The sequence below is a fragment of the Ammospiza caudacuta genome, chromosome 1 (genome assembly GCF_027887145.1).
Source record: "Ammospiza caudacuta isolate bAmmCau1 chromosome 1, bAmmCau1.pri, whole genome shotgun sequence".
Lineage (NCBI taxonomy): Eukaryota > Metazoa > Chordata > Aves > Passeriformes > Passerellidae > Ammospiza > Ammospiza caudacuta.
Genome location: NC_080593.1, coordinates 71,955,428 through 71,971,443, shown reverse-complemented (window position 1 = coordinate 71,971,443; position 16,016 = coordinate 71,955,428). Strand labels below are relative to the sequence as shown.

Below are 16,016 nucleotides of genomic sequence, written 5' to 3'. Positions count from 1 at the left end.
GTTTATCCTACAATGAAACATGGGGGTTTTGTGTTCCAGTATCAATGTCAGATTCATAAAATAATCCCTGACACCTCTGTAGTAGACAGAATTAATGAAAAGCAGAAATGGTAGACATAGGTTGCATTAATAAAGCCAAGAAAATTTACAGTGTTGGTGTACTGTTAGTATACAAGACAAGGACATATAAAACCCCACTCTAACTGCAATGCAAATGCATCTATATTTTAAAGGTTTTATTTTTTCAACAGAAACAGGCACAAGAACCCCGCTTTTCAGGTGTTATTTATAGTCCTGTCTTTGCAGTTCTATTGTGACAGATGTGACACTTGGTATCATTTTCTTCCCAAGCAACATAGCTGAATAGAATTTTTTGCTGAGCAAAAATCCATAATTAGACTTAGTCTAACACTGATTTTAAGTTCTGCTGCTTATTACTAGCACTAACTGCAAGTGAACTCATCTTAAACAAATGCCCAAAAGGCCCACTCAGAGTGAATAATTTACAAAGTACAGATATAGGAATATGTTAGTTAATCAGGCAGAAATATACAACCTTCCTGCTGAGCCAGATAGGAATGAAAGATGGCTTCAAAAACGACCAAATTTCTTCATCAGTATGACAGGGAAAAACGACTGGTTTTATCGAAAAACTTTTTTATGACCATTTGTCAAAGGTCAGTCCACTTGGAGTCAATAGGTCAGGCATTGTGATGCAGGGAAACCTTTTTTTTACCATTCTGTCTCCATTAATTCATGACTTGTTCTCACTGTTTACATCTGGCACTGCAAAACCAAGAGCACTTACTTGGCTAAGGTGTTTCCTTCTGTAACTCCGATGTCTCTTACCAAACAGGATCTTGCAGCAGCTGGTGCATACCACAAAGTGTGTCTACACAGTTGGAGAACCCTTTCTTCATCTTCCTGTATTTTTGGCCAATCTTTGGAGCTTGTAGTACCACTAACTGCTTGGGAGTTTTTCTTCTATGAATTTATCTAAAAAACAAGCAACAGCATACTAAGATACAAGCAGAAACATTTCTTAAGCTCATAAGTAAATACAGCAATACATTTCTGAAGCAAGAAATTAAGATGAACATGCAAGGCACAAAAACTGGACTTAAAAACAAAAGGTATGAAAAAAGCAAGGCACACGTATTTCTCTAGAAACCTTGCACGGCATATGTAGCAGTCAGATTTTAAGTGTACAGAAGGACTAAAATATAATCCTTGTTCAAAAGATGAACTTCATGCTGATGCTTTTTCCATACAGGTTGTCAGCATGCAGCTAATTTGTTTACTCTGCATGTGCCATAATGGTGAGCAGGGGCTGTTCTTTACCAAGGTTGAATGTAGCAGAATAGACAGATCACGATCACAATTGAAATTCATCAATACAATTTAATCTGAGTTACAAAGATTAAGAACAGAATTACACTGGTTTAAAGTAAAACATTTGATTACATCTTACATTACATCTTTGCTGATATCCAGTTTTACACATTCTCCTGTTTTTGATCCCTGCTCTTATATGACAGTTTCAGTAAAAGGAATCATTACAAGCAGAGCTTCCAAGTAGCTTTTCAGCTTTTGGTGGATGATTCAAACTCCCTAAGTCCACCACAGAGGGATAAAAAGCTCAGTACAATGCAGGGCCTGTAGGTATTTAAAGCACCTTCACTGACTTTGCTAGGACCAGAAGTCTTTCAAAACAACATCTACGAGTTCAAACGAGCCCAGAACTCACTCTTATTTCATCACTTATTTTAGGTGACTGCATAAATACCATCTGAACTTCCTTTGCAATGCGTTTTCTTAAAAAAAAAAACAAACAAAAAAAAAGTGCAAAATATCCTTGTACAACATAAGGGCTTTATGTGACCTGAGGTCTACTAGTATTTAGATGCTTCCCCTCAAATTTTAAGAGGATCAATTAAATTAACAGTCTATTTCAATATTCCCTTTTAGCCATAGTTTTGAGATCAGTTTATATTAATTTGTCCTGCTGGTAGAGTATAGAGAAAAGGAAGCTGTAAAATCATTTCACCATATCTGTTGGCAATGCAGAGTGGTTGAATTATTTTCTGCAATTCCTACTTTTTTTTGCAGGCCAAACTCCACGGTTGTGGAGGACACCTGAAGGGAACTGGAATACTGGCCTTCATGTTCCAGGATATACATGTACTAGCAGTGACCTTAAATTGAGGAGGTCTCTAAGTTCGGAAAGCAAGTGACAGAGAGGAAAACTAGGAATAAATGAGGGAACGTGCACATTGTTAAAAACCAAAGAGGATGTAGATAGAAAAGGGAGGTGCAAATATTTCTACACTTTCAAAAGGACTCGTTGCCCCACAGACTGCCACAGACCCTGACTGAAGACAGATCTCAACTCTTTTCTCTCAGGATTTCAGGTAATTAGACATTCCTATCAAAATAACTAGCTTTTATTTGAAAGTCTTAAAATTTCACTTTAAATGCTTTGGAACTGAGTGGTTAAATGATGGCACAAAATTAATTTAGGGGAAGGGAGTGTTTATTTTTTTACTATGAAGTGTAGCCCTTAGGAAAACTCTCTGCTGACGCAGAGTGGGCAGAATGCAAATCAGGGTTGGGCAAAACCTTCAGAGCCTGGGGAGGGCAGAAAATTTCCTGATCTGTAGGAAGGCTGCCTTAATGACCAGGGAGTATCAGCATCTCCAGGAACAGCAGTAGGATATGTGATTTGAAGGACCTAAAAATGCTTAGGTGTGAGCTAGGCTGCATGGCATTCACCTCTGAAGCACTCCTGGGAATGCTTCAAAGCTCTTGCTAGAAGCTTTAGCAAGCTCTCTAGGAAAGCTTTAAAAACATAACTTGAGGACCTCAGAGGCTCCAGGCACCTTGGACACTTCATGGCAGCAGCCTGCTTTGAAGACTGCAGGTTTTGATTTAACCACACAAGTTGTGGGTGAATATGGTTTTAAATGCCCAGTTGCTGTTGTTGATCTAATGCTTAAATTTTACTTGATGCCGTCTTACACTGACTTCACCAAATGTTTTATTAGTCTTTATTCTGAAGAAGACAATGGAAAAGTCTGAGTTTGTCCTAATATTTATCAAAGTATTAGATGGGTCAAAAAATGCTAATAGGACGCACAGGTTTATTCCAGAACCACACATGAAAAATCAATTTAATCCTGGGGTTGTGGTTATTTGTTTTCTTTGGTTTTGTCCTGCAAAAACATAGCTAAGGAAAGAAGCAGAAGAGGGATGGAAAATATGCTGGATAAACCAGCAGGAAACTAAAGAAAATGTGTTGTTGGTTAAAAGAGGAACTATTTGGGGTTGCATGTAAGATAAAATAATTTTCTTGAAAAACATAAATTAGCAAATCCAGACACAGCTTCCAAATATGGGTTTATCTACACCAAGAACATATAATAATCTGTATCTCTCTAGTAGTCTTCAGGATATATCTGTAGTGAATCACCTGATTTCAGCTTTTTTTCAGCAGAAAATAACTGAACAGGAAGTTTAAACAAATAGAAAAAAAGCCCAAAGTAACACGGTGAGAAATTATTCTTTTTCAGACTCTCAGAATCAAATAATAACTCTATGAAAATATGGGAAATAGCAAATAAGTTTTTGAAACAAGTCTAAATTCTGATAACATTTCTAGCTAAAATCGTACTCAACTGATGAAAACCAAACAAACCTGGCAAGGACACTGAAAGTGATGAGGAAGGAAAAAATAGTACAGGTCTTAGAAAGAAACCTGCTAGCTGACTGTACTTGGTCTCTGTGCAGTATTTTACCCAGTAAAAACCTTCACACTGTTTTTGAGAGGGGCAGGCAGTCTCCCACTTGACAGTTTTGAATTTTTTAAAATACCGTCAGCTTTGTATTTTTTAAAACAAGTGAAGGAGCAGCCACCACCCCTCTCTGACACTTGTTTGTCTCAGGTGTACCAATGGAATCTCTCTCAGTGTCAACCAACAGCTTCACTCTGGACCTTTACAAAAAGCTGAATGAAACTTCCAAAGGCCAAAACATTTTCTTTTCTCCTTGGAGTATTGCAACTGCTCTTGCCATGGTCCACCTGGGTGCAAAAGGTGACACTGCAAGCCAGATGGCTGAGGTAAGCTCTGAAATTAGCCATGTACCACCTTTGGGGTGCTCCTATATAAGTTGCACTGTTATTCTGCCTATGGAGAACAGCAAGGAACAACATGGGAAGGACAGTGATCTGCAATGCTGTCAGCATGAGTAGGGCTATTTTCTGTACCAACATTACGGAAGCTCACTTCCACTTTATTTCCATGATCTCTGCTCTGCACCAACCCTACATTTAGCTTACACTTACAGTTCACAGAGCATTGCAAGTGATCTGCCAAAGAGCAGTTATCAACATTTAGAGGCTGCTCTTGGTCTTGCCTGGAGCTCTCTGTTCCATTTTAACTGCTTTATAAACAGAATAATAAACTAACATAGGGCCCAAAAAGTAATGAGGACACACCTTTATTAAAAAAATTAATATGGCACTACTGTATGCTAGAGAAAGGAAATCTGGAGATAATCTCTTGAGCAAGATATCACTGCTTCTAGATCTCAGCTGGTTCTGGCAGGAGTATATCTGCTTTCTCATACTGCAGACAGTAAAGCAAGCTCGCCTGAACATGTGTTTGGCTGCACAGTAGAGGCAGAAATCTTTGCTTGTGACATAGTTAGTCCATAAATATGGTAATTCTTCAATGAATAATGGAGATATGTGAGCAATGAAAATATCAGAGAGCCATAGAATATACTGAGTTGTAAATCACCCACGACGATCATTGAGTTCAACTCATGGCCCTGCACAGGAGTCGCACCATGTGCCTGAGAGTGTTGTCCAAAAACTTCTTGAACTCTGCCAGGTTTGGTGCTGTGGCCACCTCCCTGGGGAGCCTGTTCCAGTCACAATATTGATCCATTATTAAGGAGTCCATGTGGCCAAAATCTATCTAGTAATGATATGGTTACAGTGATTTAATCAATGCCCTCAATTACACATAATTGTCCTCTATAACTTCAACAGACTATCATTGGGCATGGCTGGTGGATTACCATAGAAAACTAAGATATTTACAACCTTTGGGCATGTTAATCTCAAACAAGCTGTCTTTATGAACATTTATCATCATCATCATCACAGGTTCTTCATTTTAACCAGACTGCAAGAGAAGAAGGTTCATCTGAGACAACAAGGCCTTCTCCTGCAAGACCAAAGAAAAGAAAGATGGTATTTATTACAACAAAATATTCTGAGATAAAAATCTCTGAGAATGGGATAAGTCTAATGCAACCACTGCTTTTAGGCTTTTAACATCTGCTTGTTTTCAGTCTATTATTTACTGTCTAAGTTCAGTAAGAACTACATACAGAAAAAGTGAACAAGGAAGTAATATGGTGGTAAAACTTATTAATTCAGTCTTTCAAAAGCAGAACTGAAACACTAACAGCATTTTGATTGGCCATAATACTGTCTCACTTGATTTTAGCTGGGCTGTAGAAATGACAAAAAAACATTGGTCCTAATATGCTTTGGACAATTCCATTTCTTATCCCCTTGGTTGGGATATTTTTCCTGCAGTGATAAACAACCACTGCCTTCTCACCTGTCTCCAGCCCTACCCAATAAAGTCCCTTCCTCCTTTTGTATGCACAGACACATCAGGCAGACAAAATTCCCCTTTAAGGTAATGTCTGTTGACTCACTCTTGCTCATCAGCTCCCCAGAGACTTGCCAGCAGGAGAAATGGCCCAGATCTTTTTCAACAAATTAACTCCCTAATCAATGAAATGCATTAAACTCAATCAAGTCATAGTTTTTTCAGCATAGAAACTAAGAGAAAGCTGAAAAAATTAAATTAGATTAACTTCAAATAAAAAGGGCAAAGGGATTATATCATTCTCTCCCTTGATGGTGTGAGATGTTTCTTCAAGATGAATCACTGCACTCACATTCATTTTTGCAACTCACTGACTTCATAAATTGTACCAAAGTCTGTCTAATCTTTTCCTTCAGATATTTCCCCCTATTGCCTCTTTGTTCTGTTCCCATCCCACTGAAAAAAAAAAAAAACAACCTCTGCTATCCTGGGTCCTCTAGCTACTAAAGTCTTTCCCAGGTGTGCTTCCTGGCAGCCCACATCTCAGCATGAGTGAGAAAAGACCACAGCAAGGAATGACAGACAAGTCACCCTGAGTCAGTGGCAGAGACCCTCGGTGTCTCACGTGCAGGGCACTGTACAGGACATGGGGGGGACACTGCATCCAGGCAGCTGGTGGGGAGCAGCTGGCAGGTAGCAGCTCATTCTCCATTTGCAAAGCGACAGCTGGAAACAGCTGGCAAGCAACCTCATCCTCCCTAAAACCATCAGCACGGACATCCAGAACAAGCTGTCTCCAAAATCCAAATAGCAACAGAAAACACCCATGTGAAACAAGAAAATTTGAATAGTTGGCAAGTCCATGCCCTGACATTAGTTTCTGTGTCGGTAGAACACCTTCTCAAAGGCTGTCAGGCTGCATTGATGGATCCTTGTGAAACTGAAAGGTCTTGTGAAACTGAAAATCAGGCCTGAAAATGACAAACATGAGGAGATTCAGCTTCCTTGGTGCACCGTCATATGATGCCCCCAAATGCCTACAAAGCACTGCAGAAATAAATCATTGCCCTGCAGGTAGAATCCCATTTTTCTAGTTATACACAGTGCTGCAAACATATAAAAAGTTTCTCAAAAAAGTTTAATTCCCTGAAACTCCTTTTTAATTAAAAGAACATGAACAATTTAAATAAAGCAGGTCCATCAGACAAAAAAAATTTAAAAATCCATATTAATTGGTGTCTCTTTCCAAGGATCCTGAGCATGAGGGAGCAGAAAACATCCACTCTGGCTTCAAAAAGCTCCTGTCTGACATCAACAAACGTAAAAGCACTTACTTGCTGAAGAGTGCCAACCGACTGTATGAGGAAAAGACCTACCCATTACTGCCTGTGAGTTGAACATCTTTATGTGGGAATATGCTGACATTAAGAGTGATTATCAATAGAGATGATGAAAAAATCCAAATTATAACACTGGGCATGAGGACAGCCACAGAGGGCTAGTCTTGGACAGGCAAGAGGTCCATCTGTTTTCAGCAGTGGGCAATAGTTTGGCAAGTGCATGAGAAAACTCTGTAGTGATTCTTCTCCAGAATCTGCTGTGGCCACCACCTGATCTGCAGCTCAGAGACTTCTTGAACCAGAGGGCATGTCTACTTCAGTGACCCCGATGAGCTGTTGTTTCAGGATTTTGCACACTTGTCTTTTGAATCTATTTCAGCCCTCAGCACCAGGATTTCCACAGCTGGGCTACACTCTGCAGGAAGCCCCTGTGCTTTCTGAGCTTGCTGCCTGTTGGCATTGCTGTTGGTTCATCTCTGTTCTGAAGAACATTTCTCTACATCTCTAGTCACCCTCATCCCCAATGTCTGTATTTCTTATACTGTAGCATTTCTGAGACTGGGGAGGCCACAGCTGCATTGCAAACTCAGACAGCGGACACACTACAGTATTATAAACTACCATTATAGAAATTTCTCTTTTGTTGTCTACTCTTTCCTTCATAGTTCCTAAATTTTCATTTGCATCTTTGGCCATGATTAGGCAGTTTTTTTTCATACACCTGTCCATTACAGCTTCAATACCTCATTCCTAAACCATAACAATCACTTCCTGTATCTTACACTTTACTGGATCACCTATAAATATGTTATTATATACATTTTAATATAAACATCTAAACTTTGGTTTTATAGAAAAAAGTACTGTAACACAGATGCCAGTACGCATATCCTGTGGCACTCCAGCAGTAATAACCCTTCATTGTGAATGGTTTTTCCTCCTACTCTTGGTTTCTAGTCTTTTAAACAAATAAGACGTATCTCTGTAGTCCAATGGATGCTCAGTCTTTGGTGACAAGCCCTACAAAATGCATTTTGGTAATCCAAAAAGACTGTAACAGCTCAGTCCTTTTACCCATATGCTCCCTAACACCTTCAAAAAACTCCAACATACCTGTGACTTTTGATTTCCTATTACAAAATGTTGTTGACACGTCTCCAATAAGTCACATGAGCCATACACCCACTACGCCTATTCTACTCATTTGCCCCACACCAACTCATGAGTTTGTAATTATCTTTATCTCTGAAATCTTTTCCAGACTGATGTTGTATTAATCATCTTCCAGGTCCCTGGAAAGGGGTTTTAAATGAGATTACTGTTCTTTGATTTTGGCGTTTGTTTGGTTTCCTGAGTAATCAGCAATTTGTCTTTCTGAATGTGTATTGCTCATTTTCTCCATAATCTCATGTGCATTTGCTTTACAGGGAATCAATGGAATTTCCTGCTGGGAATCTCCATTAATGATTTCACAGCAGACAGCAATGGAAACATTAATCCTGCTTTTCTGTCATGACTTTATTCTACCAAAACATTCCTTTTATTGTCCTCATAAATTTTTGGCAGATTCCCCACCTTTGAAGCAAACTAAAAGCGTTTGTTTAACTTTATATGAGACTATTCTTCCATCTTGTAGTGAACACAGGGGAAAAAAGGTATTTAAATTATATTAAAATGTCATTTTGAGAAATTAAAAAAAATGTAAAGGTTTCATGGATATTTCAAAACTAAAAATTTCCACCTTTGATTTCAAACACAAAAATTTGAAGTATCAGTTTCCTTGAGACTGAAGTTTGATCAGTCCTTACTTAATATTTAGAATAGAATGTATCAGGCCTTATTATAAAGGTTACTGCATGTAAACCAAGTTTTCTTAAATTATGTATTAGCAGAATGTATAATCTGTTAAACATTGTAACTAATATTTTTATAACTCAAGTTTAACTAAATAACCACACATTCTTTAATCCTATTTTTCAGAAGTTCTTACAACTCCTTACAAGCTATTACAATGCAAAGCCACAAGCTGTAAACTTTAAGAGATCTGCAGAACAAGTCAGAGCACAGATCAATTCATGGGTAGAAAATAAAACTGAGAGTAAGTATCACTCTGGCTTTTTTTTTCCTTGTCTAACTTTCAAATGTTTTGTATTTTATACTTTCCACATTTATTGCTCTTGCAGCCAAGAATCCATAAAAGGTGGAAACTCAGGGCAGGGAGGTGATGAGCAAAGTACATCTAAATAGTCTGAAGAATGTCTCTTTCCAGCCTAACTGCTGCTCCTTACAAGGTCCTTCCCTGAATTCTTTATGCTGTAGCCTCCTCTGAGCCATTGCTGTTCAAAGGCATGCACAGGTACATACTGTGTGGCTACACAATGATTGTGAGGGTTTTACTTCTGCATTCTTCAGCTGCTTGCAACCAACTTCACAGAACATCCAAGATATTCTGCTTTACCCACTTCCAAATGCCATTTACTACCAAAACTCCAACAAATATAATTAAAAAAAATATCCCAGAGAATTCATAGAATGGTTTAGGTTGGTAGGGACCTTAAGGATCATCTCATTCCAACTCCCCTGCCATGGACAGGGACATCTTCCACTAGACCAGGCTGCTCAAAGTCCCATCCAACCCGGCCTTGAACACTTCCAGGGATGAGGCAGCCACAACTTTTCTGGACAAAGGATACAGAGATACTCCAAAAGATCATTTTTAGCATATGTACAAGATAAATACATATAAAACCCCCTCCCAAATGCAAACATTTTTGAAAGAGAGGTAGGCACAGATAAGGAGCAATTAAAATTGGCAAGTTGTGCAGTCACACTGGAATAACAGTCTCTTTGCCCAATTTTGAAGGGAAAATACAGAGTCTGCTGCCTGCAGGATCACTCCATTCTCGCACTGTGCTGGTCTTAGTAAATGCCATTTATTTCAAAGGAAAGTGGGAGAAGAAATTTCTGGAGAAAAATACTTCTGAGATGCCCTTCAGAATAAGCAAGGTAAATTCCTTGTCAATATGCCTGTTGTCCTATGTCAATATGTCTATCACTGAGGAGAAAATACTTTCCCTGTATTTCATATGCCACTGCAACATTACATATAGCTGACAAAGTGCTATAAACTCAGGGAGAATACCAGCTGTGAAAAGAACTCAGCATTGTCTTGTTTATGCATATCCATGAAAACCGGATTTTCAATTTATAACTCCTCAGTATCAAAATACTTGGGAACAGTTAAAGTTAATTTTTTTTAAAAGTAAGCTAAGCAATGTAAGTTAAGAAAAGTAGCTTGAGGACAAGAAGAAATTTCTGTAAGTGCCATTTCCAAACAGGAGCATGTTGCTTTGGAGAGCAATGTTTGCACACCTAGGGTTCACTTCTGCTCTTGGGACCCTGAGATCATGGGATCTAATCCAGCTGTTCTTCCCACATGTACCCTAGGTATTGCACCAAACCTCACAGGGAACTTTCATGGGGTTTGTCATTTTAGCTGAGTGTGTGAGGGTGATCTATTCAGATGATCTCTTCATTGAACTAACAGTTTTTAAATGATCATGCACTGACAATTCCCAGTAGCTGACTGCACACATATTTTTGGACTGTGTCAAAAGCAAGCAAAACTATTTGTCAATGGAAACAAAAATTTTGTTTGACATAGATTAAAGGTGCAAATACCTTTTGTATGCCAGGCAGTGTGAAGCAATTGATGTGACTGCGTACTCGAAACCTACTACACTACACATGCAGTTTTAGGATCTGTCACAGCAGATGGTTGTGGTGGGTGACCTTGGCCAGCCACCAGATGCCCACTGAGACTCCCTATCACTGCCCCTTGTCGACAGGATAGGGGGAAAAAAATAGGATGAAAAGGTCATGTATGGGTCAGGGAAAGAACAGGGAGAGAATTTACCAATTGCCATAACAGGTAGGAGGAACAAGTTCAACTTCAAGAAATTAATTTACTGCCAATTCTCAAAATAAGTTAGTGAAGTAAACCAAGCATAAAGTGCCTCCCCCCACCCACCCTTCCTCCCAGGCTCAACTTTACTTACAACTCACCTGTGCCCCAAAGCAGTACAGGAGACTGGGAACGGGCTAATGTTGTAGTCAGTTCATTGTACATTGCCTCCACAGCTCCTTCCTCCTCACACTTTTCCTTTGCTCAAGTGTGGGGTCCTGTTGTTATCTTATTACAAAAGTCCTATACCTTCTCAGTGATTGCTCATGGGCAGCTCCTTGCAGCACTGAGTCCTTCTTCTTCACAGCACAGCCAACAAACTCCAACTCCCACCTCAACCAGCTACCCCACTCTTTTGTGGCACTCTTCTTCTTATTGGACACAGCTGTGGCCTATTAAGGGCAGGCCTGTTCCTAATCTTTGGTGATTAGCACAGCTGCAACTCCTCAGGTGTGAGACTACCTTCTGCACTATGTTTATTTTCTTACATTCTATCCCCCCACAGGGTCCTATTTATTCAAGTCCTTCACATTCAATGTGGGTCCTTCCCATTGTCTACAGTTTTGCAAGAACTGCTCCAGTGTGAGTCCACTGCAGGGTTATAGGTGATGCCAGAAAAGGGCTGCTCTCCACAGCATGACGGGTCCTGCCAGGTGGTTGCTCCAGCATGGGATCTCCAGGGGTTGCAGGGTGGATATTTGCACCACCATTGTCTTCACCATGGGCTGCAGGGGAATCTCAGCTCCAGAGCCTGGAGCACCTTCTCCCCCTCCTTCCTCACTGACCTAGGTGTCTTCAGGGCAGTTTCTCCCACATCATCTCTCTCAGCTCTCCCAGCTGCTTTTGTGCAGCAGATTTTAGCCTTTCTTTAACATGTAATCACAGAGGCACTACCAATGTCACTGACTGGCTCAGTTGGACAGTAGCAGGTCTGTCCTGGAGCCAGCTGAAACTGGCTCTGCCTGACAGAGGCATCTTCTGAGGTATCCTCACAGAAGCCATCCCTGCAGCTTCTCCACTACCATGCAAACTGAATATATGGGTGCCAGAAAGGGTTTAATTCACAGGGTGAGTACCAAGGCCTGCAGAGAATTACTTAATTATCAAAGCTTAATCTTTATTTTAAATTTAGAAATACATTACATGGGATTCAGTTCATAGGTACTTAGCTTGTGTGTTTATACTCATTTTTTATAAAGATCTCAAAGACTTTGAAAAGGGAGTGTATGTGATCCTGTCCAAAGAAAAGGGTCCTGGTATCCAGACACTGCTGAATCTTGTACTTGTTTTCAGTTCAATGAAGCAAGTAAATTTTATCATCCTTTTAATGTGTAAGGTAATTTTTTATGTCTGAATTTTTTTCCAGACCAAGACTAAACCTGTACACATGATGTTTTTGAAAGATAAATTTTTCATACTCCATGAAACCACCATGAAATTGAAAATCATTGAGCTGCCATATGTGGAAAATGAACTCAGCATGTTCCTTCTCCTTCCAGATGACATCAATGATAACACTTCTGGCCTGGAGCTGGTAAAGCTGACCTACTGTTGCATCATATACACTATGAAACAGTAACAGAAACAGATGAAAAGAGTGAGGAAGAACAAGCTACAAAATCTCAGTAGAATAGTTCTGATGTGTTTGTTTCAGAAACTGTAACACCATAATTTTCAGCTTAGAATTCAGGACATGCGGTAACTTTGCAAACATAGTACATCTAAAACCTATGTCCACACAACAATCTTAGACTATTTTGTATCCTCTTTCCTATCACCAGTATAGCATAAAGAAAGCAAGGATCACCTCTGAATCATCATGCCCTAGAGTTATCTTCTCCTGAGGCCTGTATTAATGAATTTTTATGTTATTTTCAGTCTGGATTTCCAGCTGATGGTTTGTGGTGGGTTTTCTCAAACTAAGTGCTGAGTACTCTGACCCAGAAGGTGCCCACAGCAACTCATGACTACACCAGGATCAGTTTCAGATTCTAAACAGAGCAGGGCAAATACTTTTATTTGTACCTCAGTTCCCATGCATCCCATTTATTTATCACTACTAAGAGAAAATATATCCATATACACACACATCAAGCACCAATTATTATTGTTATAAGTAATACATTGAAAAAAAGCAATGTTCTTCACACCAGAGGAAAAAATTATAAACTACTCTGAGGCCTCCCCACCTTTAAGAAAATAAACAGGAGTATAAGTCACTCAGCACTTTGTCAGATCATGCCCTCTAAATATGATGCATGTTCCATCTGTAGTCACTGCTGGTAGCTGGGTCTTGCTTTACATGTTCTCGATGAGCAATAAGACACTGGTCTGTGCATGTCTTATCTCTGTCCTTTACATTCCAATCGCTTTCTTCCTCAACTCATTGCAGGTGGAAAGAGAGCTGACATATGAGAAACTGTCTGAATGGACCAAATCAGACAATATGATGAAAGCTGAAGTGGATCTATACCTGCCCAAGTTGAAGTTGGAAGAAAATTATGACCTTAAATCCCCTCTGAGCAGCATGGGGATACGAAATGCTTTTAACCCAGGTCAGGCTGATTTCACAGGAATGTCAGTGAAGAAGGATCTTTTCATCTCAGAAGTTATTCACAAAGCTTTTGTGGAGGTCAATGAAGAAGGTACAGAGGCAGCAGCTGTCACAGGTGTCTTGATGATGAGATCAAGAATCCCAACAATGACTTTCAAAGCGGACCACCCTTTTATCTTCTTTATCAGACACAACAAATCACAAACCATCCTCTTCTTTGGCAGGTTTTGCTCACCCTAGTCAGTGAGTCCTTGCCCTGAAGAGCAGAAGATGCTTGCTTGCTAGCACAGAGGCAAACCCCAAACCTGAGGCTCTCTGCAACCAGGGGAGCAGGACTTGAACCCCTTCCTCATTAGATCACACACTCTGGTGCCTGAGGCACAGCTTCTCCAATGTCTCCTTCCTAACTGAAGGGACAACCATGGCAGTGCCATGGGGAGTATGCGATGCCTTGCACCCCCAGAGCAATCCTGGCTATCATTTGGATCAGGTCATCACAGGTAGCCCTGTCCTTATCACTTTATACCACCATGGTATTTCTATCTCTCCCACCCATAGCACTGTACAAATATATCTCAATATATCTCTCACACTCACTGCACAAATATATTTTGCCAGAGTCTTTCTCCTTACCCTAATATGAGGGCCACTTATCCTGATGGGGTCCTGGTATGTACCCCCAGCCTGCAGCAATCAGACCCAGCTCCTGCTTTTTAGCCCTAGACTAAGCCCTGGAGTTAACACTGGAGGCAGATCCTCCCAACCTTCACCCTGTGGCCATCCCCTTGCTTTCCTTCCACATCTCAGCGGCAAGTCTTCATCAGCCCCCAATAACCCTGTATTGCTCCACAGATTCCTTGTAATAAAATAAAAAGAAAAAAATTTAAAAAATTACACTTCTCTTAGGTCTATTTACCTCACTCAAACCCTCAGGAATGCGAGGAAGGGTTAAACCCGTACGGTGTCTGGCTACAGATCAATTTGGCTGAAAGCGATCCCAGCTTCAGGAATGAGTAATTACTAGCGCCTCATGGACCGGGGGTGCTTTCTGTCAGCTCGGCCACGAGAGGGAGGCAGAGGTGGACAAACACGGGCCGTGGCCGGCGGAGCTCAAAGGGGAGGGGAGAGGCGGCTGCCGGGATTCCCTGAGGCGGGGGGCCGCCATTTTTCGGGGAGGGGCTGCGGCGCCTCCTGTTCCCGGCGCCCAAGGGTGAAGCGCCTCAGCCTCTGGCTAAATCCCGGGAGGGGCCGGGCGCCTGTCCCTTCCCTCTGCTCGGCTGCGCTTCCGGGAACAGGGAAGGCGGCGGCCGGCGGGGTGAGTGCGGCGGCCGCGTTGCTGCTGCGTTGTCCTGAAGGTTCTCTACGGGGAAGCCTGTGCCTGTGTTTTTTAGGGTTTTCTTGTTTGGCGGGTTTTTTAGGAAGTTGAGCTGAATGGCGTTGCTTTTACTGTGTTTTCTATTTTGTTTCTTTTTCTTCCTTCTTTCATGACATTCCCTAAACGCAGCTGCTTCGTGCCAGCTGGAGCCGCGGCGGTGCGCCTGGAGCGCTTCGTGTGGGAGCGCCGGGAGCACCGCGGGCTTGAGGCGCCTCCCGCGGGGCCAAGCCCGGCGCGGGGGCGGAAGAGGAACTCGTCGCTCCAGGGAGAGCCAAACCTTTGGCTTTTTGTGCCTCTGCTTGCTGGGACAGTGCCAGGCTCCTCCCTCCCCCTCCCCGCCCCTGCAGAGGCACGGGGGCCAGGAGCCCGGCACTAGCGGGGTCATGACGTTCCCTGCGTCGCAGGGAGAGCTGCGATGCCAAGGCTCTGCAGGTGTTTTAACATCGCTCCCAACTCTCCAAATCCTAAATGAAGCTTTATCCTATAAGGAAGCCTGCTTTGGTTCAGTGCATGGGAAAAAGGGGTGTCTGTGGCACGGACAGGGCTTTGTCCGTGGAGATGGACATGGCCTGGTGCTCATTGCCCCGAGTTCCCTCTGGAGTTGAAAGAGTCAGGTGGAGACTCCTCTGATGTAGCTGACTCGCCGTGGGGGAGTGTCCTTGTTTGCCGGACACTGATCCACATCGTAGTTTTTGTGGGAAGTGTCTCTGGGGTTGCGGGCTGGAGGAGAGCTGCAGCCTGCTGTGGTTTCCCCATGGCGAGGCCCTGCAGTGATTGTCTACTAATTGATTTACATACAGCCTTTCGGTCCATAAAGACTGTCCTGAAGCATAGGTGTTGACTGCTGAGAATATACGCTTCAAATTCAGTGTTAGGAACACAAAAGCTCCGCACAAGTGTCTCAGTGCTGACCTGCAGAGCATGGGGAGAGGCAGACTAAGGAATGAGTTGCTGTCAGCAAACCCTTTTAGCACTGAGTGCTCTGCAGCAGTTTACAAGTGACTGACAAATATGTACCTGTATCATGACGAATATGTATTTGTAGCATGAGGTTTTTTGCTCCTTAAAATGCGGTCATTGTGTATTGTCTCTGAAACTGTGGATTCCAAATTGTGCATTGTCTCAGATGAGAAAGGTGACTGTAGTTATGTTGCTA

General features: G+C 41.6%; 1 protein-coding gene across 1 annotated transcript; it reads left to right on the top strand.

The window, feature by feature from the left end:
* Nucleotides 1–2,365: 2,365 nt before the first annotated feature.
* On the top strand, nt 2,366–14,329 carry LOC131561447 (heterochromatin-associated protein MENT-like). The gene is made up of 8 exons (XM_058810748.1): nt 2,366–2,411; nt 3,942–4,117; nt 5,171–5,257; nt 6,878–7,015; nt 8,948–9,065; nt 9,831–9,973; nt 12,298–12,465; nt 13,324–14,329. The coding sequence occupies exons 2-8, from the start codon at nt 3,950–3,952 to the stop codon at nt 13,723–13,725; spliced, it is 1,224 nt and encodes a 407-aa protein (XP_058666731.1). The 5' UTR covers nt 2,366–2,411; nt 3,942–3,949; the 3' UTR covers nt 13,726–14,329.
* The last annotated feature ends 1,687 nt before the right edge of the window (nt 14,330–16,016 follow it).